The sequence below is a fragment of the Scophthalmus maximus genome, chromosome 20 (assembly GCF_022379125.1).
Source record: "Scophthalmus maximus strain ysfricsl-2021 chromosome 20, ASM2237912v1, whole genome shotgun sequence".
NCBI lineage: Eukaryota > Metazoa > Chordata > Actinopteri > Pleuronectiformes > Scophthalmidae > Scophthalmus > Scophthalmus maximus.
The window spans coordinates 7,545,323-7,572,500 of NC_061534.1; the positions used below are offsets into that span (position 1 = coordinate 7,545,323).

Genomic DNA, 27,178 nt, shown 5'->3' on the forward strand with positions numbered 1-27,178 from the left:
GACTATTACACTACTTGTTCTATTTTCTAATCATTTTTATCAGACATCTTCAGGACTGTTAATTGTATTATTTTTTGTCTTTGTATTTAACTTGTGCATATTGCATTTTTGCACTTTCTTCATCCACGCACACAGTCGCTTACTGTATGGCTAATATGAAAAATGAATTCCCCCCTGTGGAATTAATAAAGTCATCTATCTATCTTTCTGAGACTGTTTAGTATCTATGCAGTTAATCACTGTCAAGAGTCAGTAACCTCTCAAAGGCACAAGAGAAAACAGAGATTCACAAAGGACGACACGAGACAAACAGGCATCATTTGTTCATCGGTTTATTGTAGCATGCGATTTCATGTGCCAAAAAATCTTCCATTTTTATAATTCCATCTCTCAGTGCAAAAGAGGAGCTCGGCCAAGCTGTCTGTAAGTCAGTGTAACACAAGTGAACAAGCCAGAAAATGCACAGAAGAATCAGTCAGTCAAACAATACAAAAAAAACCCCAACAGTTTCATCAATCATTAATAGCACATACATTAAATCGTCATCACCATAGGTTAGACCTACTCCATTCCTGCATAACCGAACAGTTAAGTAAAAGGGAAACCTTCCACAATGTGATATTTCCGAGGAAATAAATGGAATACGTAACAGTATTATTCATTATGGGGACATTTTATATATGCTGTCTCTTAAGGATTTCATTTTCCTCATCCTGAAACATTACACAACTGCCCCAATGATATAAACATTTAAATATAGCTGATTATCACAGGTTGTATAAATGAGCGTCTATACTATAAGTCCATCTAATGATGGTGCCAGACTGTATACAATGACGGATGTGTACCATCTCTTAATAGTTCATTTACATTTCAATCGAACAATAGATTCGCAAATAAAATGTCTAATACAGACATCAATAGTCAGAAAACATCAGTTCATCATATGTTTCACAATTAACAAACAGGCTCTTCCCCCCCATATAATATAGAATGATGAGACACTTTCTTGTCTAATAAAAAAATTCAAGAGTTTTAGCAAATTCCCGATATTCAAAACAAAGAAGCAGACTTAGAATATACTAAGAAGGAAAAAAATACCACAACAACAAACAACTGTGGTAATAACAATCATAGTAAATAACAATTAAAATCTCTATTAAACGATAATTCATTTTCATGAGCAAACGAGTAAAATGCTGCAAGCAAACTTCAGCACTTGACGTGGCCACACAGTGGGCATGTGCAGAACTCTTACAGCGCTGGGCGTGTTGTATCACAACTACAGAATCATCAGTACTCCTCCGCCGTCACAATAGGGACTATGTCACATGCATGACGCAGGATGCAGGGAAGACAGAGGTGAAGCGGGGGCCAAAGGAAAGTTGGGTGGGGGTGACCCTCACTGGCACCTGCTGGCCGTGACGGGGTAGAAATCAGTGCAGTGCAATTATAGCCACTACAGCAGGAAAACAGAGAGTATCACCATGACATAAGTTCAACACTCACAATACTGTTTTTACGTACAGTAGTGCCCAGCCCTTTCCCATGAGAGCAAGAATAGCCAAAGCCAATATTGATACTGAGAGGCGAAAGAAAACACAGGTAAACATTGGCCAACAATATAATCAGCGATTACACTTTGCACCCATTTATGCTTTGGGTGAAAGGATCTGTCATCAACACGTGGAGTTCAGGTAAATGCCACCACTGAATATTTAAGGTTATGAATGTAGAAAAAGCCAAACTACAAGCTGAGCAACTGAAGTCTTCCCTGAGCGGTTCAGACAGACAAGGATCTAGCCCCCTCTAGTGGAACAAAGCAGAACTACAAGAGGACTATTTTCCTCCTCAACTTAACTTGAGCCTCTCCCTCCTCGCCAAATATAGTGCACAGCTCAGGAATATGGAAAGCTTTAAGGAAAATTGCAGAGGTTTGATTGTACTGTACTGTACGTAACATGGCACTTGCGTTACACGACCTCAAAGGTGAAGTTGTAAACCTGTGCAGAGCAACAGTAGGTAGCTGAGGCTAACATTTAATGAGTTGGTGCAGCTGAATCCCTGTGGCAGCTCTCGCCTTTTATGGTCAGAAATGATCACTGCGTGCAAAACAGCAATATCACACCGAGTCACACTGAACTGTCGAGCCTCATTCTTCACTTTCGTAACCAGCTTCTCTCAGCAGCTTAAGTGGATAAGAAAGGGTCACCAGTCCACCATTTTGAATTGTCACTCAAAACAAATAAACGCTCCTCACATGTACAGCCATTCTGCCATCCTCTAAAATGGGATTTAAGATACAACTTGAGGGGGTAGGACTTTGCTGCTTTGCCCCTCGTGACGAAGTTTCACGAGGAGGTACAGAATCTGAGGTGAGAGGAAATCGAAGAGGGAGCGTGAAATATTCAAAGATTAGTAAAACCTCATTTTGTCCTTCTACACAAATCTCATAAGATTTAGAACAGGTGTAAACAAACTAAGTGGAGTCTCAACAGCAGCTTTCAGACATGCACTGAAGTCCAGACATTTTCCTGATCTAGTCAAATTTATGGAAATTCCGCGGCGAGCGAGCGAGCGGGCGCTCGACCCAGGCACCACTCCTCGCCTGAATGCTTCGGAAATGTTCCTGCTATTGTGAACGCATCCAACCCGGACAACCTCCTCCTGCATATTCGTCACATGTGAACGGCAAACTCCGGAAAAAGTCCGGACCCAATTTTCATGTCCGAAAACATCTCATGACTTTAAATCCTGTATATATATATATATATATATATATATACTGTACGTTGGGTTAATGTTTCATGCTTAAGTCTTTAAGACTGAATCACACATGACAGGGCGCCTCATATCTATAAAAAAAGGAGGTGAGGCAAAGCTGGTCTGTATGGAAATCCTCCATACCGCACAACATTACAGTGAACTAGACTTTGGTGGTTTACAGTGTACCCGACGACAGCACTTCTGACGACTGGCGAACACAGAGAAAAGCGCTAGACGACATGATCAGTTTCGTCTCCGTTGCGAATTCAAAACATAGCAAACAACTGTAACAAAGATCCTGACGCAAAATACCCCGACGAACAACTTCACAGAAGTTAGCAATGCATGAAATAAAATAAACATAAAAACTTTTCAAAATGTTAAACACAAAAAAACAGAAAATGCAGCACGAAGAAACACACATGTAGGCTTCAGCCAATTCTTAACAAAGTGCGTAAATGGATGGGGAAAGGAAAGCTCAAAAAAAGCCATGGGCACACTTCCAGTGTTTGAAGTAAAAACACCTCTGAAAAAGGACAGTGGTCTGTCAACGAACAAATGTCATTGCCCATGTTGAGTTTTATATAAATAAATGCAAAAAACAAAAAGGACAGAAAGGCCACGGCATTTAATGTTTGAGCCTTGTGTGTGTGTGTGTGTGTGTGTGTGTGTGTGCGTGCGTGTGTGTGAGACAGAGATTAATTGTGAGTTAATGTGGCTTGTGGAGAAATCTACTAAATTTGAAACAAAAAAGAAGAATTGCTTTGTATTCTTTAGTTACGCTGGATGAGTCTACTGACAAAGGGTTCGCATATTGTGAATGGGGAAAAAAAAAACTTTGTTCATCCCTCGTGACTTTTTAGTGATCCATGATCATTCACAAATTCAGTTCATGACTGCAACTCGCTGTGCTCTGTGATCTCGTGGCAGTCGAGGGGAATTCGATGGTCAACGTTTAAAAGATCATCTGACTCATAAAAGACAGAGGCTTGTTTCACTATCAGCATAGTGAAGGCCTCTGTTTGCTGCCGGGTGGGTTTGAGTGGCCTGTCTCAGTGTTATTATGTCTATCTCTGTTTTTCATGAAACACGTATGACAATGTGTTACGCAGCAACAAAACAAAAGTCTATGAACTAAACCGGTGGCCTTCACAAATTTGTTTGCACGTTACAAAAAATAACTGTAGATAACACCAAGGTGTTTTTTTTAAAATGTTTCCTTGGGTAGCTATGTGGGGCTTGGTTATAAACAAGAGCTTTACAAACACATTATGTTATAAACCTCAGGGGAACAATGTCATATTGAGAGGGCAGTAATGTGGTGAAGATGCTGTGAGATCTCCAGCTTTTCTCCTACATGACCGAGTTCAGCGTCTACCGTAAAGGCAATCTGAGCATGTACCTTATTAGGCATTAACAGTGATATGACTAAATTCTCTGTGGAGCTACACACTGGTGAAAGTGACCCACTCAGCAGGCGGGACAGTGTGTTCTCTCTTTTCTCTCTCTTGCTCCTTGCGGCGTGGCACGGCACGCACTGTCGAGCCACATCTGCCGAGTTTTATCTAGGCGTAAGGTTTACATGTATGATGGCTGGAATTGAATGGCACTCCCTTTAAACAGGATCTGGTTGTGGGCTAGCAGCTCAGCACCAGCACGATGCAGATCACCGTCCGTCCCCTTAGCTTCCATTGAGCAGCATCTCTGTGCCGGGCGCTTCCGGGCAAGCCCGGGCGGAGGGGTCCCCCAGTCGAGGAGGTCCAGTCCGCAGCACCAGTTTGCGGACGCCCAGACCTCCTGACACCAAACCTCCAGGAGACAGAGACTTTCTGGAGAAAAAACGACAGAGAGGGAGGAGGGACGGAAGAAAGAAGGGAAGCCAGAAATAAAGGAGTGTGAGGAAACTACGTGCAAAGCTTCTGTATCACATTAATACGTCAATCAAGACGCTTGGACTGAGGGATATGCAGTGAAACAATGGTTGCCATGGTAGTTCACCTGAAGGCCATCTTTTTGAGCAGGTGAGCATCCATCTTTTCTGTCAAGGTACCCTCTGTGTGGGGGAGCTCCTCCACGGGGGAGGAGAGGAGGGGAGAGGAGCAGGAAGGTGGGAGGAGGTGGGAAGCATCCTGAGACTGTGGGGTAACCAGGTCTAAAGACTCCTAGGGGGCAAAGATGAGAGAGAAGAAAGACCAGTAAGAGATGTGGTCGTACTTGGATGTATTACATTTACAGTAAAGATATGGTCCACCGCAACCTAAAAAAATATATATAATCAAACCAACCTGAGACTTGCTCTCCTGGTGGTCTGAATCCTCCATGTCCAGAGCACACAGTTCCAGCTCAATGTCCCGTTCCGGGTCCGGTTCGCTCCCAGCCCGGTCCCCGTTCCGATCCTGGCGGTAGGCGGTCTGATGCGCTTGCAGATCAGAGACCATTTTCTCTCCGCTGCTTATTGAAGTCCGCCGGCCGTGCAGCTCTGATGCGCAGAGCTGCTCACTGAAAACACGTACGGATGGGAACAAATAATATAATCGTTCTCGAGCTTTTAAAAAATACAATGCAGCGTATGTATCCTTGATACGAGTAGAAAGACAATAATGAGGGTAATATGAAAATAAATAATAACAAATGCAACATGGCAACGATGCCTTGCGCGTTAACGGCCTGGTAGTCAGACAAAATGTGGCCACACTACAATATTGATAACAAAATGGTGATTAAAAAATGATGTCAGTATGTTGGAAAACGCTGCAACAGAGACTTCCGTGCAGAGGGCTTTCCTGACTCCTTTTCCAGGCTGCCCCGTGTGTTTTTACCAACCAGCTAGCAGCTCTATTTTTAGCCTATGTCCACCAAGAGGAAATGACTGCTGCGCAACGAGACAGTGGAGGGATGAGAGGGTAGGAGTGAGCGGCAACTGAGCAAAGAACAATCAGAAATTAACTTCTGCATGTGCCATATCATATTCAATAATACACGGCACATATTGTTTAGTTGATTATTCAATACTAAAGCTATTTTCCATGTGGAGTTTGTATGCTTCCCCACAGGTGAACGGCAATATTTAAGACCAGTGGAAAATAAACCCCTACAAATAGAAATAACCCCAAATGTGTTGTACCTCTCGAGGAAACTGGAGTGGCTGGAGGAGTCGGATCCTCTGGAGCCCCACCTGTAGTCACCGTGGTCCAAGTGCGGGTTGTAATCTGTGATGGACAAAAGATCAAAGCAACATGACCTTCATATTAGAAGTTAGTATATAGAAATATCATGTGTAAAGTATGAGGCTGACAGGATGAAACACGGTATACAACTTAAGAAATCAACGTCTGTTAAAAAATCAAATAAATGAATCAAAGCTCAAACATTATTATGGTGAAAGATAAATTATAGGCAAAGAACCCAACACTGAAAGTTACACTATGAAATAGCTTTTTAGGAGATGATGCTGACATAATCTGTGTAGACAGGTAATTCCAAAATCTTATCATTTACACATTTTTTGTAACATCTTTTACTTTCTTCTCTCTCTCCCCACACACCTCTCCGTTATCCCCCCATACCTTTAAAGTTGATGGGTGTGGTGCTGGCGCTTCTCTGGCAGGCCGTGGCTTGGACGGGGTCGCTGGTGTGGTAGCCCATGCGTGACGCTCTGGATATAGCTCCCCACTTTGAGATGATGGGACCCTCGCTAAAGGGAATGATGGGGTCCTCGTCTTTTAAGCGGCGGTAGTGATCCAGCGAATGCAGCCACCGCTTACCGGCGCTTCCGCTGCTCCCGCCGCCGCCGCCGCCGCCGCCGCCTCTACCTCCGCCGCTGTCCAACTCCTGCATGAGGAAAAACAAGGGGGCTGTGAGAGAACACATCTGTACACTGAAACAGGCAGTGTGAGTGCGTGTCCTCATGGGCGTGTTCTGGAGAGTCTCACCGAGTGCTCTGAGCAGGAGTGGGCCGAAGTGTGTGTCAGTGGTTCGGGCTCAAAGGAGCTGAGGCAGGGGCCGATGGTACCACAGGACCACGGGGAGTAGTGCGCCAAACTCTCCTCGCCTCTGAACCTGCACCCAACGCACTGGCCTCCGCTGCTCTCCAACTGCTGCAAGAGAGAGAGAGAGAGAGAGAGAGAGAGAGAGATTCAAAAAAGGAACACGGAGCATATTTACTTTGCTTCCTATTTAGTTGTTTATAATATTATATACTGTATATGCCTTTGTATGACCTACAAGAAGAGTCCACGAGTTACTGATTTCAATTCCTGCTTTCTTTTCACTTGGAAAGCAACATTGTGCTTCAGGTTGAAAGGCACCACATGACTAAAATCATCATCATTGATATAATTACTTGTTTGTCTTGCTAAATCTTGACTGACTTGCCCAAGGGTCGCAGCGACACAGTGACTTTCAGCAAAGCATTTCTTCTGCAGAGATGCAGTCGTGTTTTTGCAAATTTCTCACTTAATCGCAGCTATGTAACCGTCTTAACTTTACAGTGATGGCCGGGGTGGCACGAAGCCGCTGGCACTTTGTGTTGGGAGGTCACGGGTTAGAATCCACTGGCTGGTTATGTCTGTTGGACACGCCACCGCCACACAGAAAGGATTAGCTGAATTGGAGACTCTGAGACGCCTCTAAGCATTAACGTGAGCGGCTGTCTGTCGACATGTGCCAGCCCTGTCAGAAGCTGTTTTCAGACATGAACTTTGGAAAATGGCTGAAAAAAAGAACTGGGTCAGGACATTTTCAGTGCTTTTGTTTCCAGTCATCGACGCGCGCCCACTCTGTGAATTCTTTCGGAAATTTTTCTATGGGGCTGTCAGGAGAAAAGTTCCAGAAAATGTTCAGGGCAACATTTGTGGACATTTGTGTTTTCACATAGGACGACTCCGGAGATTAAGTCGCTTCTAAACATGAATGTGAGACCGTACGTTTGTCTGTCTACATGTGTCAGCCCCAACACAACCCTGCACAAAATCAACAGGTGCAGACGATGGATACATACAATGAGTTATTCATAGGGTGTGAGTCGAGGACCCTTTATACCCTCTAATACACCAGCCGTGGCTGCTCACTAATTTGGATTTATGTTGTCACTTCCAGCGCTGACTGGCTGCCACTTAGCTGTCATCACTGTGGCAAGCACCGGACATGATTACATAAAAATAACAAATCTTTTTTTGCCAATGATTTTGTTTGCTTACGCTCGGTGCAGATGCACCCACATTAAACTGAGAGAGACTGGTAAACCAACAATTAAAATGTCCTCGCCGCTTGATTAACAGGAGCCTCGTTCGAACGTGGATGTCTTCAGAAAGACATATCTGACTTTCTGCTCAACAAAGCCTTACTCAGCTGAACGCCTGAGTCACTGCTTGTTATAGTCTCTCCTCTCTCTTTCTCCCATTCTCACTCGCTCTCTCGCTCTCTCTCTCACACACACACACACCCACACATGCACACGAGCCGCGATTGTGCATTGCCATGATATCTTCCTCCACAGTTGCTAAGCAACTATCACCCACTTACAGTAAGTAGCGTTGGACACAGTCGAAATGCAAGCTTTTGGGACAGGAATTAAATCCAACGTATTTTAACAATGGTTAAAACGCATAAGAAATTCCTCACTCACAGTTGCAGGTGGCTGCCGTGACAGCATTAACAAAGTGGTCATGGTGGAATTTCAATCTTATTGTTGTGTATATGGAATCTCTTAAAGATGCTGTGCGTGTTTGTGTGAGAACGCATGTCGCGTCGCTCTCATTTGCCTTCTACCTCAGTTCCAAAGTCGATGGTGAAGATGGGGGAGGACTGCGAGGGTCTGCTGGCGCTGTGATGGTGGTGATGATGCGCCCACTGCTCCTGCTTCCTTCTGAAGAGATCCTCGTAGCCCAGAGGAACACGACTGTAATCCTGGGAGTGTTGGAAAAGAGAAGAAAGGTGAGGAAGAGAACAGATAACAGATAATTGTCTCAACATAATCATATTAATAATAGATGTACAAGCTGTTAACTGACAATTTAGCAATGATGTCATTTGGTATCTAGCGCATTAGAACAAAACTATAAAGGTTAAAACTACCATTAAGAGAATCAAATCCCACTGCCGGCAGAATTTAATACAGAAGTTTTAAGTTGTGTCTCAGAGGAATATCCAGAATTGCATCAAATCTTCCTCTGATTCCATTTGACATTTTGTGTAGGTGTGGACATAAAGGCAGACAGGGGAATCTTTTTGAAGATGTGGGGGAGGGAACAATACAAGCAGCTGTACTAGTGCGAGGCAACATAGTGTTGGTGGTACATAACAATGTTCATTTTAGTAGTTCTGTATTGCGTGACTTACAATGAAAAATCTTCCCCTTATTTTGTCCCACCATACTGTATACTGTACATGCAGCTGTTGGAAAATTTCCCTGCAATTCACCTGAGAGATAATTTTGAATTGATTATTAAGAGAGTTCAGGTGTCATCGCACACCCCAATGAATTATTCTTGGATGAAACATTTTTTATTTTATCAAAATAAATATAAATCTTATTTTGTAGAAGAAGCTTTTAGTGTGTTTTATATAGATCACATGATATTTGATATGATACGATACTAGGTGTATATTTGTCACCTGGAGTTTTTTTCAAAATGTAGATATTTTCCCCCTCAATGAGTTACACATCTCCATCATAGGTAATGTGGCAAACAAGCACAGCAATGTTGGCAAATATACTTGTATTGTATTAGTATATCGGTAGCCATACTATGTGCAAAACTATGTGATGATGTGACAAGTGAGTGGGGGAAGGTAGAGACAAATTCGGCTGAGAAGTGGGAGGACTACAGAGGAGGCTGGAGCCACAGACTGCAGCTCTGTGGCTGGCAGGGAAGGCAGAGGTGAGATGATACGTGGGTGTAAAAAGAGAAACCGAAGGAGAAGAAATGTTGCTGAAAAGAACGCAGCAAGGAATTTGCTCAGTGTTAGACAGGCAAGCATCAATTAATACAGAATGAGTGCAGATGGCTTCGCTGGATATACTGGATGTTACCCAAGAGATTTCTCACGACACCGGGAAAAGAAACGCAGAAAGGAAAGAAAATGACCCTTGGCAGAGCGCATTATTTTTTAATCATGGCACAGAGTGGATAATTTCTTATATAGTATGCCCACATCAATAATTAAAATGTATTGTTTTTCCAAAGCCGTAAGCTCTTTAAATAGATAATGTGTTGCCACTGCTTCCGTCAACGTGGGAATAAATGTCACCAAAACAAGTGGGATAAGCTGCAGCCCAAGCCAGTTAGTACAGTGTATAGCCAAATATGTTTCTTATACTAACTCAGTGATGACGTGTGTTGGCATTTGAAAATAAAATTCTCTGGACAGTCAGAGGAAGATGGCGTAAATGGTGCATTGTTATGTCACTTACCCTGTGTAGCCCTGCACGGTGGTCGGCTCCAGAGCAGTAGTTGCTATCTAGAGAGTTGAATCTCTCCCTGAGTGGAGGCTGGTAGACGGAGGAATGCAGCACCTCTGGAGGGAGAGAGTTACTCCTCGCATCCTCTCTGTGGTACAGCTGTAATGGCAGTTGTCAACGTTATCAATAAAGTTGTGACATAATCAGTTTGTATAGTTACACGATAGTCAGTAGGAGACTCACCTGAGGCCTCCATACTCTCCTGCTGTCATAAAGGGGCGCATAAACCCCATGAGCAGGGCCCAGAGGCCCATACTGAGGCTGCCCCGGGTGGGGATGGAAGGGGGGACCCATCCGATCTCTGGGCGGGTGAGGTGGGTACCCAGAGGAAGAGGAGGAAGGTGGGTGTGGAGACTGAGGGTCACTGGGGTAGGGAGATGGCTGAGGTCCGATGGAGGGTGGCAGAGAGGATTCTGGGACATTGGACGATCTGAGGAAGCGAGCCATGCAGGGTTTGTGAGGAGGATGAAGAGTAGATGGGTAGTAAGAACCTGCTGGGGAGAAGAAGAAGGGGTCAGAGAAGAGAACATTCATTTGTATTTTTTGTTTTGTTAAATTCAAACTTTTATTTAAAATCTCAACTCACAGGTTTGTTGATAGTGGGCCGTGTCATAAGCAGAGTGGGGCTCCTGATAATACAGCTCTGACGCCTGCGAGGGATGTGGCGCGCGCAGCATGAACGGACCGTGTTTGGGTATCGGAGCACAGCCATCACCCCGTCCAACCGTGGTCAAGGGAGAGGACGCTGAGGAATGGCCGACTGGAGTCCTGGGAGGAGAGACGGGCGTCCTAATTGACACAGTGACAAAATAAAGAGAAAGAATGACCACAGACTGACTTGGATATATCTGAGGTCAGACCTTCCCAACAGCATCATAAATGTTTGTGATGGATAATTTCTTTCCCAAATCATATGCAAATATGTGCACAAGTCCAATACATCAGATGACTTGTAAATGTCGATATGACCTGACTATTTTAAATGTAAATGTTGCACGCAACCACACGGGGACACACACACACACACACTGTGTATAATATTGGGCTGAATAATATGAATAATCTTACTGCTCCGTTGAACGCGACGTGGTTCTGTTGGTGCCAGGTAGCCCGTTGGACCCGTTAGCCCCACTCGATCCATTTGGCACCACTCTTTTCATTTCATCGATCATGTCTGCCCCCCTGGAGATAAGCTGTGGGTGAGTCAGGCCGGGAACTCCCTCTGTCAGCGGAGTTGTATTCTCCTGCCCCACTCCTGCAGAAGCATCCGTGTGGATGCTTCCCTCCATGGTGAAAGTTTTACCCATGACACCGGGCGCTAACGGAAATGCGCGGCCCACGCTGCTGCTCTTCTTGTTCCTCAGTCTAAATCTGCAGAGGGGGAAGGATGATGGGAAAATTCAGTACAGGGGGGAAGGATAAGCCCTGATAACAGGGGTGTGTGTGTGTGTAGACTTAGTATTGCAATATTATTGCCACAGCGGGCCTCTTGTAAAATAAATATGTGAATATATTAATATATTAATAAAATCTAATTAAAAAGGAGGTTGGGGGGATGCTGTGTACTGTGATTACATAAACATAAAAGATAACAGCATTAAAAAAAAACCAATTAGACAAGCAAACTTCTGTCTGACATTATACCTCTGTAAATCGTACCGCATTTAAAAAAAAAAATCTAATTGGGTTATTTATCTTGATCACGGTATTTCTGAGGTCTCCTGTGGGCTCACTCACTTCTCCAGCTCGTCCTGTGTGTGTGCGAATGTGCAGTTGGTTCCTCGAGGACAGCCACCCTGTTGACGAAGGTCTCGGCACATGCTGGTCTTATACTTGCTGTTGGCCTGAGGCTGCAAAACGCACACACAAACAATACAATAAGAGTACGATTAAACTGATGCACCACCCCCCTTGTGTTACAATCAACCAGTGAAATATGCTATATTAAGATGCAACTCTTTGTTTAAGGTTTGAATTGTGGTAGGTGTGTTAAAAGATTATCAGTTAAAAGTATAACGTTCATGTCAACTGCATTTCACTGGTTCTGTACTTGTACTCTGCCAAATGACAATAAAGTTGAATCTAATCTAATCTACTGTGGTCAAGTAAACTGTATCACCATGGTGATTCCAATAACTATTTACAGATCGTTATAACTTATTACATTACAGATGTAGAAAGTAAAAAGAATCATAAAATTTCATGACTATGGAGGTCAAACAAATGTCAAAGGCACTGTGCCAGGAAAAAGGGAATAAAGTCGAGCCTGCATAAAGGGGATGGGCAGACTACAGAGGAGAGTTGGCAAATATCATAAAACGAGAGAACGTGATCAGAGACTTTAATTATCACCGTTGTGGTACATTCTCAATAGAAATTTTGTATTCATGGCAGGGCGGCCTCTCCAAACCACCAAAGTAAACACAGACCCCTGAACGTTCAAAAAATATCATGGTACTGTATGTTTAGCCACTGAGTTCAGGACTCCATGACAGTCTGGCAAGGATGATCAATAAAAATATTATTTTACATATTAGTGTTTAGATTACACAGGTATTAATTTGATCTGCATGAATGCATACAGTATATCCAATCTCATCAGGCCTTCGATATTCTGTAGTGCAGATACATGGGCCTCCTTTCACCTCCATTCACTCCATCCCATTATAGGCAGTGTTAGACACCAGTTTCAGTCGTCACAGACGCTTTATCTGCAAATTGCTATTACTTATTCTAATGCTGTTGTATCATTTAAATAATTGATTGTAATTTAGCTAAGCCCACAAACCATTACTGCAAACCATTTAGTGCATGTGGCTAGAGATAATTTCATATCCACTTAACTATCTCGGACGCCACAGCCGAGAGAGGAACAACAACCATGGACACCTTATCTTCTATGTTGCTGGCCCTCTGCCGTGGCTGCAGCACAACTCCTCCTCTACAGACCGTCCGTCTTTGCTCATCGCCACTTTTCCACCATGCATACATTATGTAAACAATCTATCTTCCGTCGTGTCTGTTTACCTGTGGAGCGTCGTGGCTCTTCTTGCTGAAGTTCTGAATGAACTCCACCAGTCCATGAACCACCGACTTCACAGCCAGCATCACACTTTCCAGCTCCTCCCACGATGGCGCTGGGGCGTCTGCACACAGGTCAACAAGCGCACCGTTTAGTAGAGCTTCTCATCACAAGGGTCTCAAAAAGGCATGATATTACAGGAAGCAAACCTACAACAGACGTTGAGATTGAGCATCATCATGGAATTCCATCAAGTATTTCAACAAATTCATATATTTTAACCAGATCATGGTGCTAGATGAAAGTCAAGGGAGTTACAGTTCATGCTGATAGAAGCATGGATGTCTGTATCAAATGTTATGACATTGACATTGATGAAATCCTTCATTCAGACCCAAAGTTGTGGACGGACTGACACCGCCTTCCCAGAGGGAACCACAATACAGAATACGAGCAGAGACATCAAACGTTTCTGCTCAGTGCTTTGATTAATAAATGTATAACACTGAGAAGAATCAGTGGTTTTAATCGTCTGTTTTTTCCATTCTAATAATAGTTTATAGTATGTGAGTGCCACACAGCTTGCCCATTCCCATCTCAATCTCGTTAATCTTTGTGGAACCGGACAAACCCTTTATTTACAGGCCGCTTTAATCATTCAGACTTATCAGCATCCATTCAGGTGAATGCCGTTAAACAAAGAGAGGTACCTGGATTGTGGTCTATGTCGGCGAGCAGCTCTAGGTGGGGTCTAAGGTTTGTGAGGTTGGCCGGGTCTCCCGTCCTCTGCAAAACGATCGTCAGCTCCTGAACACTTTTTGCAAATGACTCAGGAGACTGCAACTGGAGCAGAAGACAGAAGAGGAGAGTCCGTCTTAGAAGAACGTGACGCATTTACGCGTCCTCTGCTTCTTTTCTCCAGAGGCTCTTCATAATTGAAAAATCCAAAGTGAGTTTGTCGACAAGCAACGACGACACTTACACAAGAGAAACAACAGTACCTTGTCAATGATGGACTGCATATGTGACTTGTGGACCAGGTCTCCGTACAGCAGAGACGACCACTGCTCAGGTGAGATGCGCAGGCCCGCCTCCATGGCGATGTGGACAATCTGGGCGTCGTGCTCCCTCCTGAGAGCGTCGTACGTACGGAACTCTTCCTTCAGCTGCATCAGGGAAGAGTCCTCATCGCGCTTGGTCACCTGAGAGGGAGGAGGGGACGGACGACGGAGGGAGAGAGAATAAGTACGAGTGGGAATTGAGACACAGGAGGGAAGTGAGAAAAGCGACAAGGGCAAAAACAGAAAGCATGGACAGCTCAGAGGGTCACGTCTTGTGAGACTGTCTCTGATACAGAGAAAGAGGAAGAATATTCAGATTACAATTAGAATATATTATTATATTATATTGTATATATATATATAATATTACAAATAAAATGTAGGATTAGTTGGTACCCAAAATGTGTGAAGGCAGAACCAGTTGCTGCTGCATAATTTATGATTGTATAATCAGAAACCTGTTGACATCAACATGCTGCCGTCTCAGTTTGCATTTCGCCGACAAGTACATTACAGTGTTTCCAGTGTCACCTTGCTAAGTAACAAATTGTCACAAAGTGACGTATCCCTAAATAATAAAGAAGTATTTTGGATTGGTATTTACTTAGTACTAAGAGTGATACTTGTGATTTTCCAATGAAATATTTGTCTGTGTGTGGTGTCTTCAGACTTAAAAACTCAAACACAGATCATATAAAGGGATTCTCCCCTTCTCAGAATCTGCCCTATGAGTAATCATCATTAGACACCAGCACACTGTAAATATAACAATCAAACAGAATCAGACTTCATAGTTATTCACACACTCTTGCTGCTTTCCATCATTTAAGAAACCTCTTAGCTTAAGTCGCTCTGTTCCTGCACTTTCATCTATCTTTCTCTGTATATCTGCGCTTTCTGTCTCTGTCCATCAGGGCGGGGCAACAAGGGCAAATATAGACCGCTGTTACATCACGGGCAAATAGCTGGCATTTCTGCCCTACCAGCGATGTGTGTCATCAGATAAGGGGCACAGAAATACACACACACACACAAAATATAACCACAGAGGCCCATATCCTTATTACATGTATGACGTTGATGCTCTACTACAGAAGACATTCTACTTGGGGTTTTCCAAAGCTCACTCAGACGCTCTAATTCATTCTAATTTGGTATTTTATTTCATGGAAAATATAACTCTCAAGCTGACAGGCATAACAGTTTTGGACATCTGATTACATGAAAAAGTACTGAAGCACTATCGCTGGGGCAAGAGACACGTGGTGGTTAATGAGTATCTATTTAAATACCCGTCTTTTGTTCATTTATTAGGGCTTGGGTCCTTTGGACAGGAGCAGACAGAGGTTCTTTTTGTTCACTTTGACATGGACTCCATTCATAGAGCTGTGAGCGTCTTGTTTCGATCAATCGAGCCGTTAATAGTGCAGCTTATTTACATGTTCACACATCTGTGGGTTTTTTGTGTATACATGTGTTTTGCGGATTCCCTGCACAGTACCTTGAAGCAGGAGGCCCTGTAGAGCAGCTGCACCACATGGCCTATGCTGGTTTTGGAGGCCTGAGGGAACCGAGCCTCGAGCTTCTGGACTACGAACAAAACCAGCACCTTCCTGGACAGAGCTGAGCCGTCCTCCAGAGCCAGTAAAACCAGCTTCAGTGCATCTTCTTGCATAGCTGATGGGGAGGAGTTAGAGGGGAATGTAGGGACAGACAGCAAGAGGTGGGGATGTCGGGGCGGCAGCAAGACAGAGAAAGAGGGTATAAGGAAGCCGTGCCCGAAAAAATATTCAGAAACAATCGAGCATGAATATACATGTCGGCACACCAAACAATGCATATTTTAGATTTCTCCAATGATCAAAAGGATATTTCCAACACTTAGAATCAGGTGTCCTCAGACCTGTCAATGAACTCATTGTGTTATCATGATGGGAAACAGGTTCCCAGTCAGAATCTGCCCTATGAGTAATCATCACAGGACACCATGTACCAGCAACAGCATCGATTTCTGTGTTCCAGTAGAGGCGTGACGTTCAAATCCTTGATGTATTATTTACACTGTTTGTCAATCATAACTCACCAGGTCCCAGGAACTGGCATCCTCGCGCCCTCACCGCCGCCCAGAGGTTGGCAGAGAGCTGCTGGGGGTTCTGGTGCTGTAGGATAAGCTCGGTTACAGTTCGCTCGCCCAGCGACCGGCCTGCCCGCACCGCCCGCACACGGCCCTCCTCCTCCACGAGCTGGCAGTTCACCAAGGTCACCAGCTTCCTCTGCATGGGCCGACTGAGCACGCTCGGACTCTGGGTCGCCACACCTGCAGGGGGAGACTCGTCTGTGATAAAACAGCTTCATCACAATGACAATGCTGACTTAAGTTATCTTTGTCATTTTGAATCTGATTAAGTTTAGCTCCACATAAGTCTTTTCAAATAAAAAGTAACGGAACAAAAAGAAACCTCTTCCTCCAACCGCACAAGAACAGTCTGTTCCAACGAGCTATGCAGGTGGAATTAATGGCCTCAATCTTGGAAGGGATGAGCCTCAAAGTTTCATCTTACATCTAACTTCCCAGTCATGACTGTGAATTATCCGAAGCCAAGAATGATGAGTGCTACCATATCACTGCGCCAGGAACTACCTGTCGGTAAACATTCATCTTCCTTGTCAGGGTTATGCAGAAAGACACATTCTCCTTGGGTACCACAAAAGTACGGAAGCTTTCAGGTGACATGAGAAGTGTGAGAAGCACAAATGCCAAGTCACACGGGCCGCTCAACAGCAGCACTAAATACGAATGTCCACAGAGTTCAAATTTGTACGCGCACAAACACACGAACGCACTACCTTTTGCTCCGCTGATAGGTTTTAGGTAGAGAGCCAGCTCTTCTACACACACCCTGCAGACCTCATAGTTCTCCACCTCCGCTGCACTGCTCAGGCTCACCGGCTGCACATCTGGGACCTAGGAGGCCGACATCAGAGCGTACACAGACACACAAGACAGAGTTGAGGGGTCGTCTTATCGCGATTGCCTAGTTTACCCTCGTCCGAGGGGGCGCCTCTTTGTTCCGCCTGACTCACCTGAGCTCCCACCAGCTGCAGCAGGGCGCAGTTGACCGGCAGCAGGTCGATGTCCGTGCTGATTGGTGTCTGGTCAAAGGGGCAGGCTTTGCGGTGCAGCTTGTGCAGGCAGGTCTTACACACCGTGTGGGAGCAGCCCAGGCTGATGGGCTGGTGGCCGCTGCTGTCAAACTCATTGTAGCAGATGGGACAGGACAGGAACTCCGTCCACTGGGCTGCCTGCACTGGCATGCTGTCACCACACCACCGAGGGAGGCGTCGCCAAGCTCAGGGGGAACGCATGTCAACGAGCCCCGACAACAGCTCCTGCTCGCCGACGGCCACTGTGAGGGACATGATGATGTAACAAATTAGTATAGTACAGTATTGTATGGCAAACGAATAATATAAAGCGAAAACACTGTTATAATAATATAAAATGTGCTTTCACCGTACAAATAGTTAATTGACTAGTTATTTCAGCAAACCACCAGATGGCAAAATTCAACTTAGTTGGAATTATTTATCCTCTTGTGCCTTTTTCAGCAATAACGTAACCGCGACAGCAGCGACACCATGAAGGAAAAGCGTCACACGCCTTTCGCGCTTTGCAAGTGCAAACATACAAAGCCACAGTTTGTCGTTCTAATCGATGAGCTTGGTGTCCAGCTGATTCATGAGCAGCAACAATATGATCATTCTTTTTGAGCTTCATCAAGTGTAATAAGCATTTAGCTAAGTACACAGGCAGTCTCCAGTCCCTCTCGGCATAAAAGTCATAAAAGTCCTAAATCTATTTAATCTAATGTACCCTATAAAAGTGCTTTCTATCCAAAATATCAACCCATTGGCAGAACACACTTTGTGCTGTTTAAAGTCCAAGTCTACATTTCACTCACCTCATTACAAAAATGGGACAGGAAATAAATGTACACATCATAATATGCTGTATATATATATATAGACGGTTTGAAATCATCATATTTGTGCTGAGATGCTGCTCTTGATTCGCTGACTTTAGCCTCCATACTTCTTCTACAAAGAGGGCAAGCCAATAAAATACTACACTATAAAAATAAAAATGAAAGGGAAAACTAAATTAATTCAATAACGCTAAATTCCCAACAAATAAATTAAATACCAGTACTCAAGAAGGGTTTTGTTTTCTAAACCAACAGATGGATCAACACGAGACAAATAACGTCTTGGAGAACTTTGCTCTATAAAACATATATTCTCCTTCTTCTGTTTGTTTGATGTATCATCGCATTCACTAAAAGCAAAATCAAAATAAATGCAAACATGAATAAAACATAAAAATAAAAAAACCCATTCAATGCGCACAGCCTCCAGACAGCGAGCACCTGTTGCCAGTAGGGTCTGTTACATCTGTTCAAACTGCTCACCAGACACACCCACACACACACACACACACACACACACACACACACACACACACACACACACACACACACACACACACACACACACTGATCAAACAAAGGATATTTCTAACACTTAGAATCAGGTGTCCTCAGACTTTTCAAAGAACTCAATTCTGTTATCATGATGAGAAACAGGTTCCCAGTCAGAATCTGCCCTATGAGTAATCATCACAGGACACCAGGTACCAGCGACAATCCAAACTTCATAAGACAATGTTTGCTTCCGTGTGCAGGTCGCAAATCTCTCACAGCTATGAAACGGTGACGATGTGGAACCTGCATCCAAAATGTTGGTTTTTTTACATTCATATATCATATAATACAAATCACGTTTTACAACACAGAAAAGTTTTTTAAAAAAAGAGAGACAATTTATGGGGGAAAATATGCTGCAACCAACTTGTTTGATTCTGAGAGCATGTGCAGAACAACTGACCTATTCACAGCAGGATGTATATCTATTTGTCTATGAACACTATGAAAACAGTATGGAAAAATACCAATCGGAAATAAGACACCCCAATCTTACTAGGAATTACATATCAAATGATATACTGTATAAATATTTATGGGGACACGTCAATTTTCATACCAGTTTTACGCACCTTCCTATCTGCCCACAGCACGTGGCGCATGCTTTTCCTCCTCGGTGGTAAGGACAGCTTCGCCCTGTCCTCACGGGTCATATTTCCTTCTGAGAGGAGCCCCGGCGTCAACACATTGTAGCCCACAAAGTACTGAACAACCTTGTGAGGAAGAGTGGCAGGGGGGGGGGCACGTTTTGGAGACAAAGAAGGTGGGGAGTTTTATCTTGGCGCATGAGCACATGGATAAAAACGCCCTTTTGTCTGCGCGCCTGCAGATTATGGGAGCGGCGCGAACTCTCGGGACAACTGTTCACCGTGATTCACTGGCTGCATGGTCGCCGTTGACAGCCACCTGTTCCTGCTTTGACCAACTGCTGCATCCTGTTCAACCCAGGGGCCTGGCAGATTACAAGACGCCGGGCGCTGTCTGTCTCTCTGTGCTCTGCACACTGCCACGCCGCAGTTCGATTATTAATATGCATTGAGACCGGAACATCACACGAGTGCAAAATATCATTAACAAAAGACTTCCACTGCTTTGCATGAATGGATCACTATGAGTGCATGTGACACACACACACACACGCACACACACGAGAAGCCCCGGCGGTCATGAATAGGTCTGGTCTTGTTACGGGGAGAAGTGGGTGTGTTGTATTATTACTGCAGAACTCAACTTCCTCATCAGGCACCTCTTCCTCGTGAGTGTTTTAAAAATGAGGAAATGTTTGACTGGGTTCATTCTTTGCGACTTGTTTGTGCCAACAGCTCACCTTAGCAATAACTTGAAGATGTGCCTTTTTTCTTTTTTTTTTTAAACAAACCGAGGAAGCATCAAGAAAGACGCAGCACGTCTACATGTCCGTGTGTTTTAAGAGCAACACATCCCTAAAATTGATGAAACTTTCGAGGGGCCAAAGCAGCATTTCGCCTGTTGAGCCACCCACTCGCAGGGGCGGAGGATGAGAAGTACATTGTGTGTCTTTACAGCCAACAGTTGGCGAGCTATCATCTGGCTCAGGACTGTGGGTCCTCACTTGGCCCCCTCTGTGTGGGGGGAGGGCATCTGGAGTTTCTTTTGGCACGTCTCAGACAGAAAGAGAAAGAAAGAGGTTATTTTGAGGGTGGTGTTTTTGTGTGTGCTTTAAATCATGCATGGGGTGTAACCGTCCTTAGTCTAGCAGAGCTCTTGCAAAATATCATAACAGAGGTGAAATATTTCTCCAGCATAGTGCACGGACGATCCAAGTATTCAGTCATTGGCAAGATACATTTCGATATAATTGGTAAACGGACTGCATTTGCGTTGCAAAGCATCATTTTAGTTAAACGCTACAGGTCCCGTTCACTAACACATATTCATACGACGCTTGTGCCACACTCTCTAACACACACTCATACACACACACACATAAACGAATAAAGGCAAGAAAATAGCCGAACTGATCTAAAAGTAAAAGGTTTGATCACTTTGTAGACAACAACCATTAGCAGCGATAAGGAACAAACTGTCTCTGGGTGGATCATCTGCTGGATGAACACTCACGCTCATATCACCCCAGAAACATTAACACACACAGAGGTACAAACTAAAAGAGATATTAAGTGAATGCAAGGACATACTACGCACAAACACACACACGCGCGCGCACACACACACACACACACAAGAAGCCCCCACGGTCATGAATAGGTCTGGTCTTGTTACGGGGAGAAGTGGGTGTGTTGTATTACTGCACACACACACCACAGAATATGAGTCGAAGTAATATGAGCTCCCATGTTCCCGGCTCCTTCTCACCGTCATCGAGACCCCAGAATTAGAAACATTCCATGAAGCAAGTGTGTGTGTGTGTGTGTGTGTGTGTGTGTGTGTGTTTGTGGTCTGCGTTGCGGAGACCTGAATCTGTTGACACAGTCACATTATGGGGACTTGTCTTCCTTATGGGGACAATAAGCGAGTCCCTGTAACGCAGCTTATCAAACTTTAAAGCGAAGAAACGGTGTAATGTTGGGCTAAGGGGGGGTCGACGATGAGCCAGCGACACAGATTTATGCAATCAAGATAATTCACAAAAGCTTTTCAAACACTAAAAGTGCTCTCGGACTTTTGGACCCGTGTACATCAGCTCAAAGCATAATAACCGTCTGGTTCTGCGACCTGAGACAGCATCCTCACTACTGTATTTTACCCACTCAATAGAATATACGCACACACACTATTTTCAATGTGTAAAACTCGCTTTGATTGATATGCTAATGAAATTTTGGATTTCCTCCGCAAATGTGTCCTGCATGTCCCTCGCAGCTACAACCACAAATTTTACATAAACGCAATTGTACAGCCTTCAACGTAGTAGGTAAAGCACTGAAACACTGAAACTTCACACCCACCCACACTACTAAAACCCCTCAAGCAAGCTACAGTAGGAAGAAGAACATAAATTAACTCACAGATAAATTGACAACAAAGTGGAACAAATTAAATGTGTTTACATGAACAAGCGCTCCGAACTTCCCATTTCTGTTGGTATGAGAAGAAGCGCTTCTCGGCTGTGAGGCGAAAACGATGCCCGTCACCACAGCAACAGCACATTAATGATGATGAAGAGAAAGTTCAACTTTAACACTGAGAACTGATGCTTGTGAATCTCTTGAAAAGCTCTCTGCAGGCACACAGACGCCATATACTTGCAATATCATATGCACATGATTAGGTATTTTTGTTTTTAACATGGCAGCTCTAGTTTACATCAGGTGACAAAGTGGGTGGTGTCCCTGTTATGTTTGGACCGTGTTGCTCCATTATTTACTGCAGGAGTACTACAGTTCTTTCACGATGTCGGCTCTCTTGGTTTCCAGGGTACAGTAGTGGTATGTGGGTCTGTGTGATTATTAATTCATTACGCCTGTCATCAAAGTGTGCGGGGGTAGTGTCTGGATGAGAGGCAGGGCAAGTATGCAGCCACACAAGCTGCTGCATTATAACGCATTTACAATAAAAGGCCCACCATACTGTTACGCCTGTGAGATGTGTCTGCAGCCAACCAGTTTGTTACAGCCCCGGGAGGATATGGTCACAATATCAGGTTGCTTGTGTAGTCGCACATCAGCAGGTTATCAGAGGAGCCTCAAACATGACATGCTGCTGCACACTTCCAACTTTTACGATGCCAGTGGTGCAACACCTGAGCCAAAAAGCACCCTGCTGTGTTCCGGCAATAAATTCTGAGAGCAAAAAAGTGATGTGCTCCCTTCTAATGTGCACAGATTCCCATCACCACGCTCGGGACGCAGCACCAACCAGCCTCCACATTTGGAGCATGCAATGAGTGCTTCAACTCTTCCCAGAAAACTCTGGCTTTGCAGCTGGCTGTCAGCTGCAGGCCCACAATGTCAGTGCAACCTGCCCCCTTTTTTTTTTTTTTAATAACGATCCATCAGCACCAGTTGCAGAAATCGGGTGATCAGCTGGCGGCCGAATACTTCCATCAGGTCTAATGATGTGCTTTCTGAAATCTCCAGCTGCTCAACGGAGGATCATTTCCAACCGAGGAAAGTGGAACAGTACAACAACAAAAAAATACACACACATCAAACAAATTCCCAATTTTGGAGAGCAAGAGAAAGTAGAGCGCACCTCTGGATAAGTCACTTACCTCACGCACTGCCCTGGAGCACCGGAATAAACACATTCATCATGGAGCATCCACCGTAGCGCATCAAAAATAATAATAATAATAATAATAATAATAACAATAACAATAACTAAAGGATGAATACAATCTTCATCAGACGCAGAGCAGCCGCAGCAGCAGCAGCAGCAGCCCGCTCAGGGAGAGAAGCGCAGTGATGCAAGAGCGATGTTGCTGCGCTGCATTTGACGGAGCGTTGTGGACGCAGCTCCCTCGGTCCGGTCCTGATCCTCCGCGCCCCGCTCGGTACGTGACGGACTCCGCTCGCTCAGGTGCAGAGAGCCACACACCCCTCGCCTCGACAAACCGGAGCTGAGGGGAAGATGGTCGTATCGCTCCGCCGGTGACGGTGCCGGAGCTGCGCCTCGCACTCGGGCGCAGAGCCGCCGCGCGTCCGCGCATCGTGGACACCCCCGAGGGTTCCGTGTTCCTCCGCCCTTCCCACGACACGGAGAAGGGAGGGGGGGGGGGGGCGCTCCTTGTGCGTAACTGTCAGAGGAGCATGCAGCGTGAGGAGGAGGGGGCACTACTTTAATGTCGCGGGCAAGGATAAAAAGATGTAAAGGGGCAAAGCCGGAACAAGCCGCTTTTCGAGGCGTGGGCTGTCTGGTTTTAAAGGAACAGACCGAGAGGCAGCGCCGCGGAGGATGCGCTCCGGCGGCAAGTGCGCCTGTCGAGAGGAAGTGCACACACACACACACACACACGTATAGTCCTCGCTTGCTCGCGTTGTGCGTTTTAGAGAAGTGAAGCAGAAGAGAAAACGACGATGCATCAGCTCGGTGTCCCCCCCCCCATCCATCTCAACCCCCACTCCAATTACACCTATCATTTTAGACAATTACACAATTTTAAATTAACTAGAGTCAGTTTTATATGAATATGTTCAATTTGTACACGTTATATTTATTGCTGTTTGACTAATAAGACTATAATGATAAGACTACAGAGACATGTTGTAATCAGCTTCATCCTGAACATCATAATGGACAACACTGGCATCTCCATGATATTTATCTGGCTGATTGGCCACGTGGCTTTCCCTCTGGTATTATGTGTTTATCTCATTCTTTCATGTCGAAAGTGACTCACTTTTTCTTCAATGGCCTGCTGTTTGCTACAGTCAGGGTAAGCCTACTCACGGTCATTTCATAATGTGATTCCAAATTACCACATGATCTTACTAGTTTTTGTTGTTGTTGTTTTTTGGCCGTACGTGTTCTATATTGAATAAAAAAGTGTCACACCTATGCACCAGTGCGGAAAAATTGTTGTTCCAATACTGACCACAACCATATCAATGTCACAGAACATGTGCTTTACGGTACCATGCATGTTCTGTGTGACCGTCATGAGTGAGCTGTTGGCATGATCACAGGGTGGCCAGTCAGTGTGAGGTCAGCCCACTATGTAACATTAACCTGAAGTAGAACCACAAATTAATGTTTAACGCCTCTCCTTAACTTTAAATCATGAGAAAACTAACACTTTGTGTCACAGTTTTCAAGAAAACTTGTTTTGATTAGTGAGTCTCTGCTATGTATGGACACATTAGGCATTATTACAGGACAAAAATGGACATTTTTATCTTTTTTTTATTGCACAAAATGCCAGTATTTAGTGTTATGTCACTAATCAAAGAAAATTACAAATAATACCCCAAAAAACAGCCTCATTTAGATAATTTCCTGCTAGTTTTCTGTTGTTGCACAAAATCACTTATACATGACGAGACAAATTGTACTCAGGCATATTTACAGCAACAAAAAACTCAATTAAATCACAAAGCAGAACAATTAGTTTCTCTCTTTATGTTTATTTATGTCACGTGTGCATGTACTGTAAGTATTTTTGCCTGGCAGATTCACAACCAGATTTGACATCAGTGTTACAATCACATGATCAAACCACGTAAAACCAAATATCTTGTCTGGCTAATTCTTTCAACGTTATATATGCAAGGATATACAGTATATGTATATATATTGGTATATCTAACCCTATATTTTGTGTATCCTCTGCACCCTCTCACGCCCGTGCATTCATTACTCGTCTGCCCAAAGAGTCACACATTTTCCTGCCAGTGGCATCTCAGACGCCAGCGTTCCATTCACTCAGATGAGTGACACTTCTGGGCCAAAAAGATAAAAGACGGAGGAAAAGGAGACGTGTGATGTGGAAGAACACGGTGAGAGAGCATGGAAACCCTCTCAGCCATGTGGGACACCCGAATCACTTACAAGTGTAATGCTCGGTGAGCTGCACACAATTTCAGACGGGTCAAATGGTGAAGCAAAGCTTTTCTGGGAAGCCCTATAGTCTCGCTGCAGTCTCTATCTATCTATCTCTCTATCTATCTATCTATCTATCTATCTATCTATCTATCTATCTACAAGAAGGTGCCATCCTACTTCGAGCCTGATGTGCAAATGCATTAGCTAATGATAACTGACCAAGACTATTTTTGCTCAAAATATTTAAAAGAATCAATTTAACACTAAATAATCCTTTTTTTATATATCAACGTCCCTTTTCAAAGTCAGGGTCATTTGTGTCATATTGATTATTGTGCGTTCTGGTACGTTTTTTTGCCATTTTCCCAGAATAATTATTAAGACAAACACCTTTCAAGACCTCAACATAATCTGTAATAACTGCAGTGTTATTCTAAGTGCCCAGTCTCCTTAGGCATGTTTTGCAGGTTACTCTTACCGTGAACATCCTTCAGGTGGCGCCTGAGGCCTGGCTTGTGGGCAAAGTGTACAGCACAGTACTTACACCTATGGGGCTTGGCCCCTGTGTGCAGGTTGAAGTGGTCTTGCAGTGTTGCTTTTCGAGAAAACGTCTTGTGGCACAGCGGGCACCTGAAGGGCTTGACACCAGAGTGGATGTGTATGTGGTGAGACAGGTTACTCCTCTGGGTAAAGCCCTCCCCGCAGACCAAACACTGGTGGCGTCTGTGCTCCTTCAAGTGTCCCACGTAGCTTTCCAGGTGCTGGAAGACTCTGTCACACCTCCTGCACAGGAATGGCCTCTGGACCAATATGCCGTCGGAATCTTCTGTCAGCTCGTCTCCAGAGCGACGACTGATTGACGGACGTGCTCCAAAGACGCAAAATAAACTGGAGCCCGTCAGCTCTCCACGTTCTTGCAGTTGAGCGGCCACTGTGGGCTTTTCATTTGGGATGTGGGAGCTGTCGGCCACCTCCTCCTGTTGAGTTCCTATGGTTGTGGAGGATACGTGATCTTGTACACCTGTAGGAGGGTGTAGCTCACATCTCAGGGCACTTGTAGTGTGGTGAACTTGATGGGATGGCTTATTTGTGTGAACTTCAACTTCTTCTGACTTCACAGTGTTGAAACAACAGGCCGCATCTTCAGATGATTGTATTTCAGCTTTAACCGCCCTCCCCTCCTCACTAGCCTCCCTCAGTTCTTGACTTTCCACCTTGGCTCCTTTGCTCGACTTGGACTGAATCACAATGGTGTCCCCTTCCTCTGCACTTGCTTCCTGGTGACTGGTGCTGGGTTGGGCTGCATCCCTTTCCTCCCGACTTTGGATGCTGGGGCCTGGCCAGCCACTGGCTACCTGCAGGATTTCCTTCTCCTCTGAATGTCCCTCCGGTTTCAAGAAAGCCAGGGTCGGACTGAGGTACTGGGACACAGCCTGGGCACACTTCTCCACCACATGGCTCATCTGAAGTGCACTGGCTGTAGTGAGGTAGTTCACCAGCTCCCTCAGAGGGACCTGCGGAAGATATATTATGGAAATCAAGGAAAAGTAACTGTGACTCTAGTGAGAGGGGCAAGATTCGTGCCAAACATCTACTTGCGTACAGATGAACACTTTCTTTCTGACACCTTTTTGATGTTTCTTTTTTTCAGCACAGTTAATCAGGAGAATTAGGTGGACGTGGGTTATATTCAGGATGTTCTGCTCTGTTACTACTGTAGAGTTCAGAGATGCTGTAGTTCATGTCGTACCTCCAGGAGCCCGGTGTAGCACGACAGGAGCAGCCTCTTACCAACCTCCACGCTGGAGACGACACCCACGCTCAGCTCCGCCCGGCCTTGGTG

General features: G+C 44.6%; 2 protein-coding genes across 9 annotated transcripts in view; both read right to left on the reverse strand.

Annotated features, from left to right (window-relative positions):
• Nucleotides 1-316: 316 nt before the first annotated feature.
• Nucleotides 317-23,658, reverse strand: rc3h2 (ring finger and CCCH-type domains 2). 5 transcript variants are annotated; one of them, XM_035608050.2, is made up of 20 exons: nt 23,066-23,658; nt 17,396-17,718; nt 17,159-17,276; nt 16,395-16,628; nt 15,813-15,988; nt 14,252-14,452; nt 13,961-14,093; nt 13,256-13,374; nt 11,966-12,078; nt 11,297-11,599; nt 10,815-10,996; nt 10,412-10,722; nt 10,181-10,327; nt 8,536-8,673; nt 6,699-6,863; nt 6,333-6,597; nt 5,891-5,975; nt 5,052-5,265; nt 4,765-4,928; nt 317-4,595 (listed from the first exon to the last, which is right to left on the reverse strand). In XM_035608050.2, the coding sequence occupies exons 2-20, from the start codon at nt 17,624-17,626 to the stop codon at nt 4,448-4,450; spliced, it is 3,447 nt and encodes a 1,148-aa protein (XP_035463943.2). In that variant the 5' UTR covers nt 17,627-17,718; nt 23,066-23,658; the 3' UTR covers nt 317-4,447. The 5 variants fall into 5 exon arrangements, with proteins under 5 accessions (XP_035463943.2, XP_035463939.2, XP_035463942.2 ...); XM_035608046.2 differs by having other exon boundaries at nt 10,815-11,017; nt 23,066-23,655; XM_035608049.2 differs by having other exon boundaries at nt 10,412-10,719; nt 10,815-11,017; nt 23,066-23,652.
• A 1,041-nt stretch (nt 23,659-24,699) lies between these two features.
• LOC118284619 (zinc finger and BTB domain-containing protein 26-like) overlaps nt 24,700-27,178 on the reverse strand; it is a 13,742-nt gene continuing 11,263 nt past the window's right edge. For 3 of the 4 annotated variants that reach the window (XM_035607478.2, XM_035607477.2, XM_035607475.2), the window contains exons 2-3: nt 27,086-27,178; nt 24,700-26,849 (exon numbers count right to left, since the gene is read on the reverse strand). The exon at nt 27,086-27,178 is cut by the window's right edge. In XM_035607478.2, coding sequence (XP_035463371.2) covers nt 25,764-26,849; nt 27,086-27,178 — 1,179 coding nt within the window. In that variant the 3' untranslated portion in view covers nt 24,700-25,763. The remainder of the gene's footprint in view (nt 26,850-27,085) is intronic. The other variant, XM_035607473.2, reaches the window with a different exon arrangement.

Excerpts from the sequence above, each read along its gene's own strand:
- rc3h2 (XM_035608046.2), bottom strand. The coding sequence starts at position 17,626 with ATGCCAGTGCAGGCAGCCCAGTGGACGGAGTTCCTGTCCTGTCCCATC. Across the intron at positions 11,600-11,965 it reads ACACAGGACGAGCTGGAGAA|ATTTAGACTGAGGAACAAGA; the intron begins GTGAGTGAGCCC and ends CCCCCTCTGCAG. Across the intron at positions 11,018-11,296 it reads ACGTCGCGTTCAACGGAGCA|GACGCCCGTCTCTCCTCCCA; the intron begins GTAAGATTATTC and ends TGTGTCAATTAG.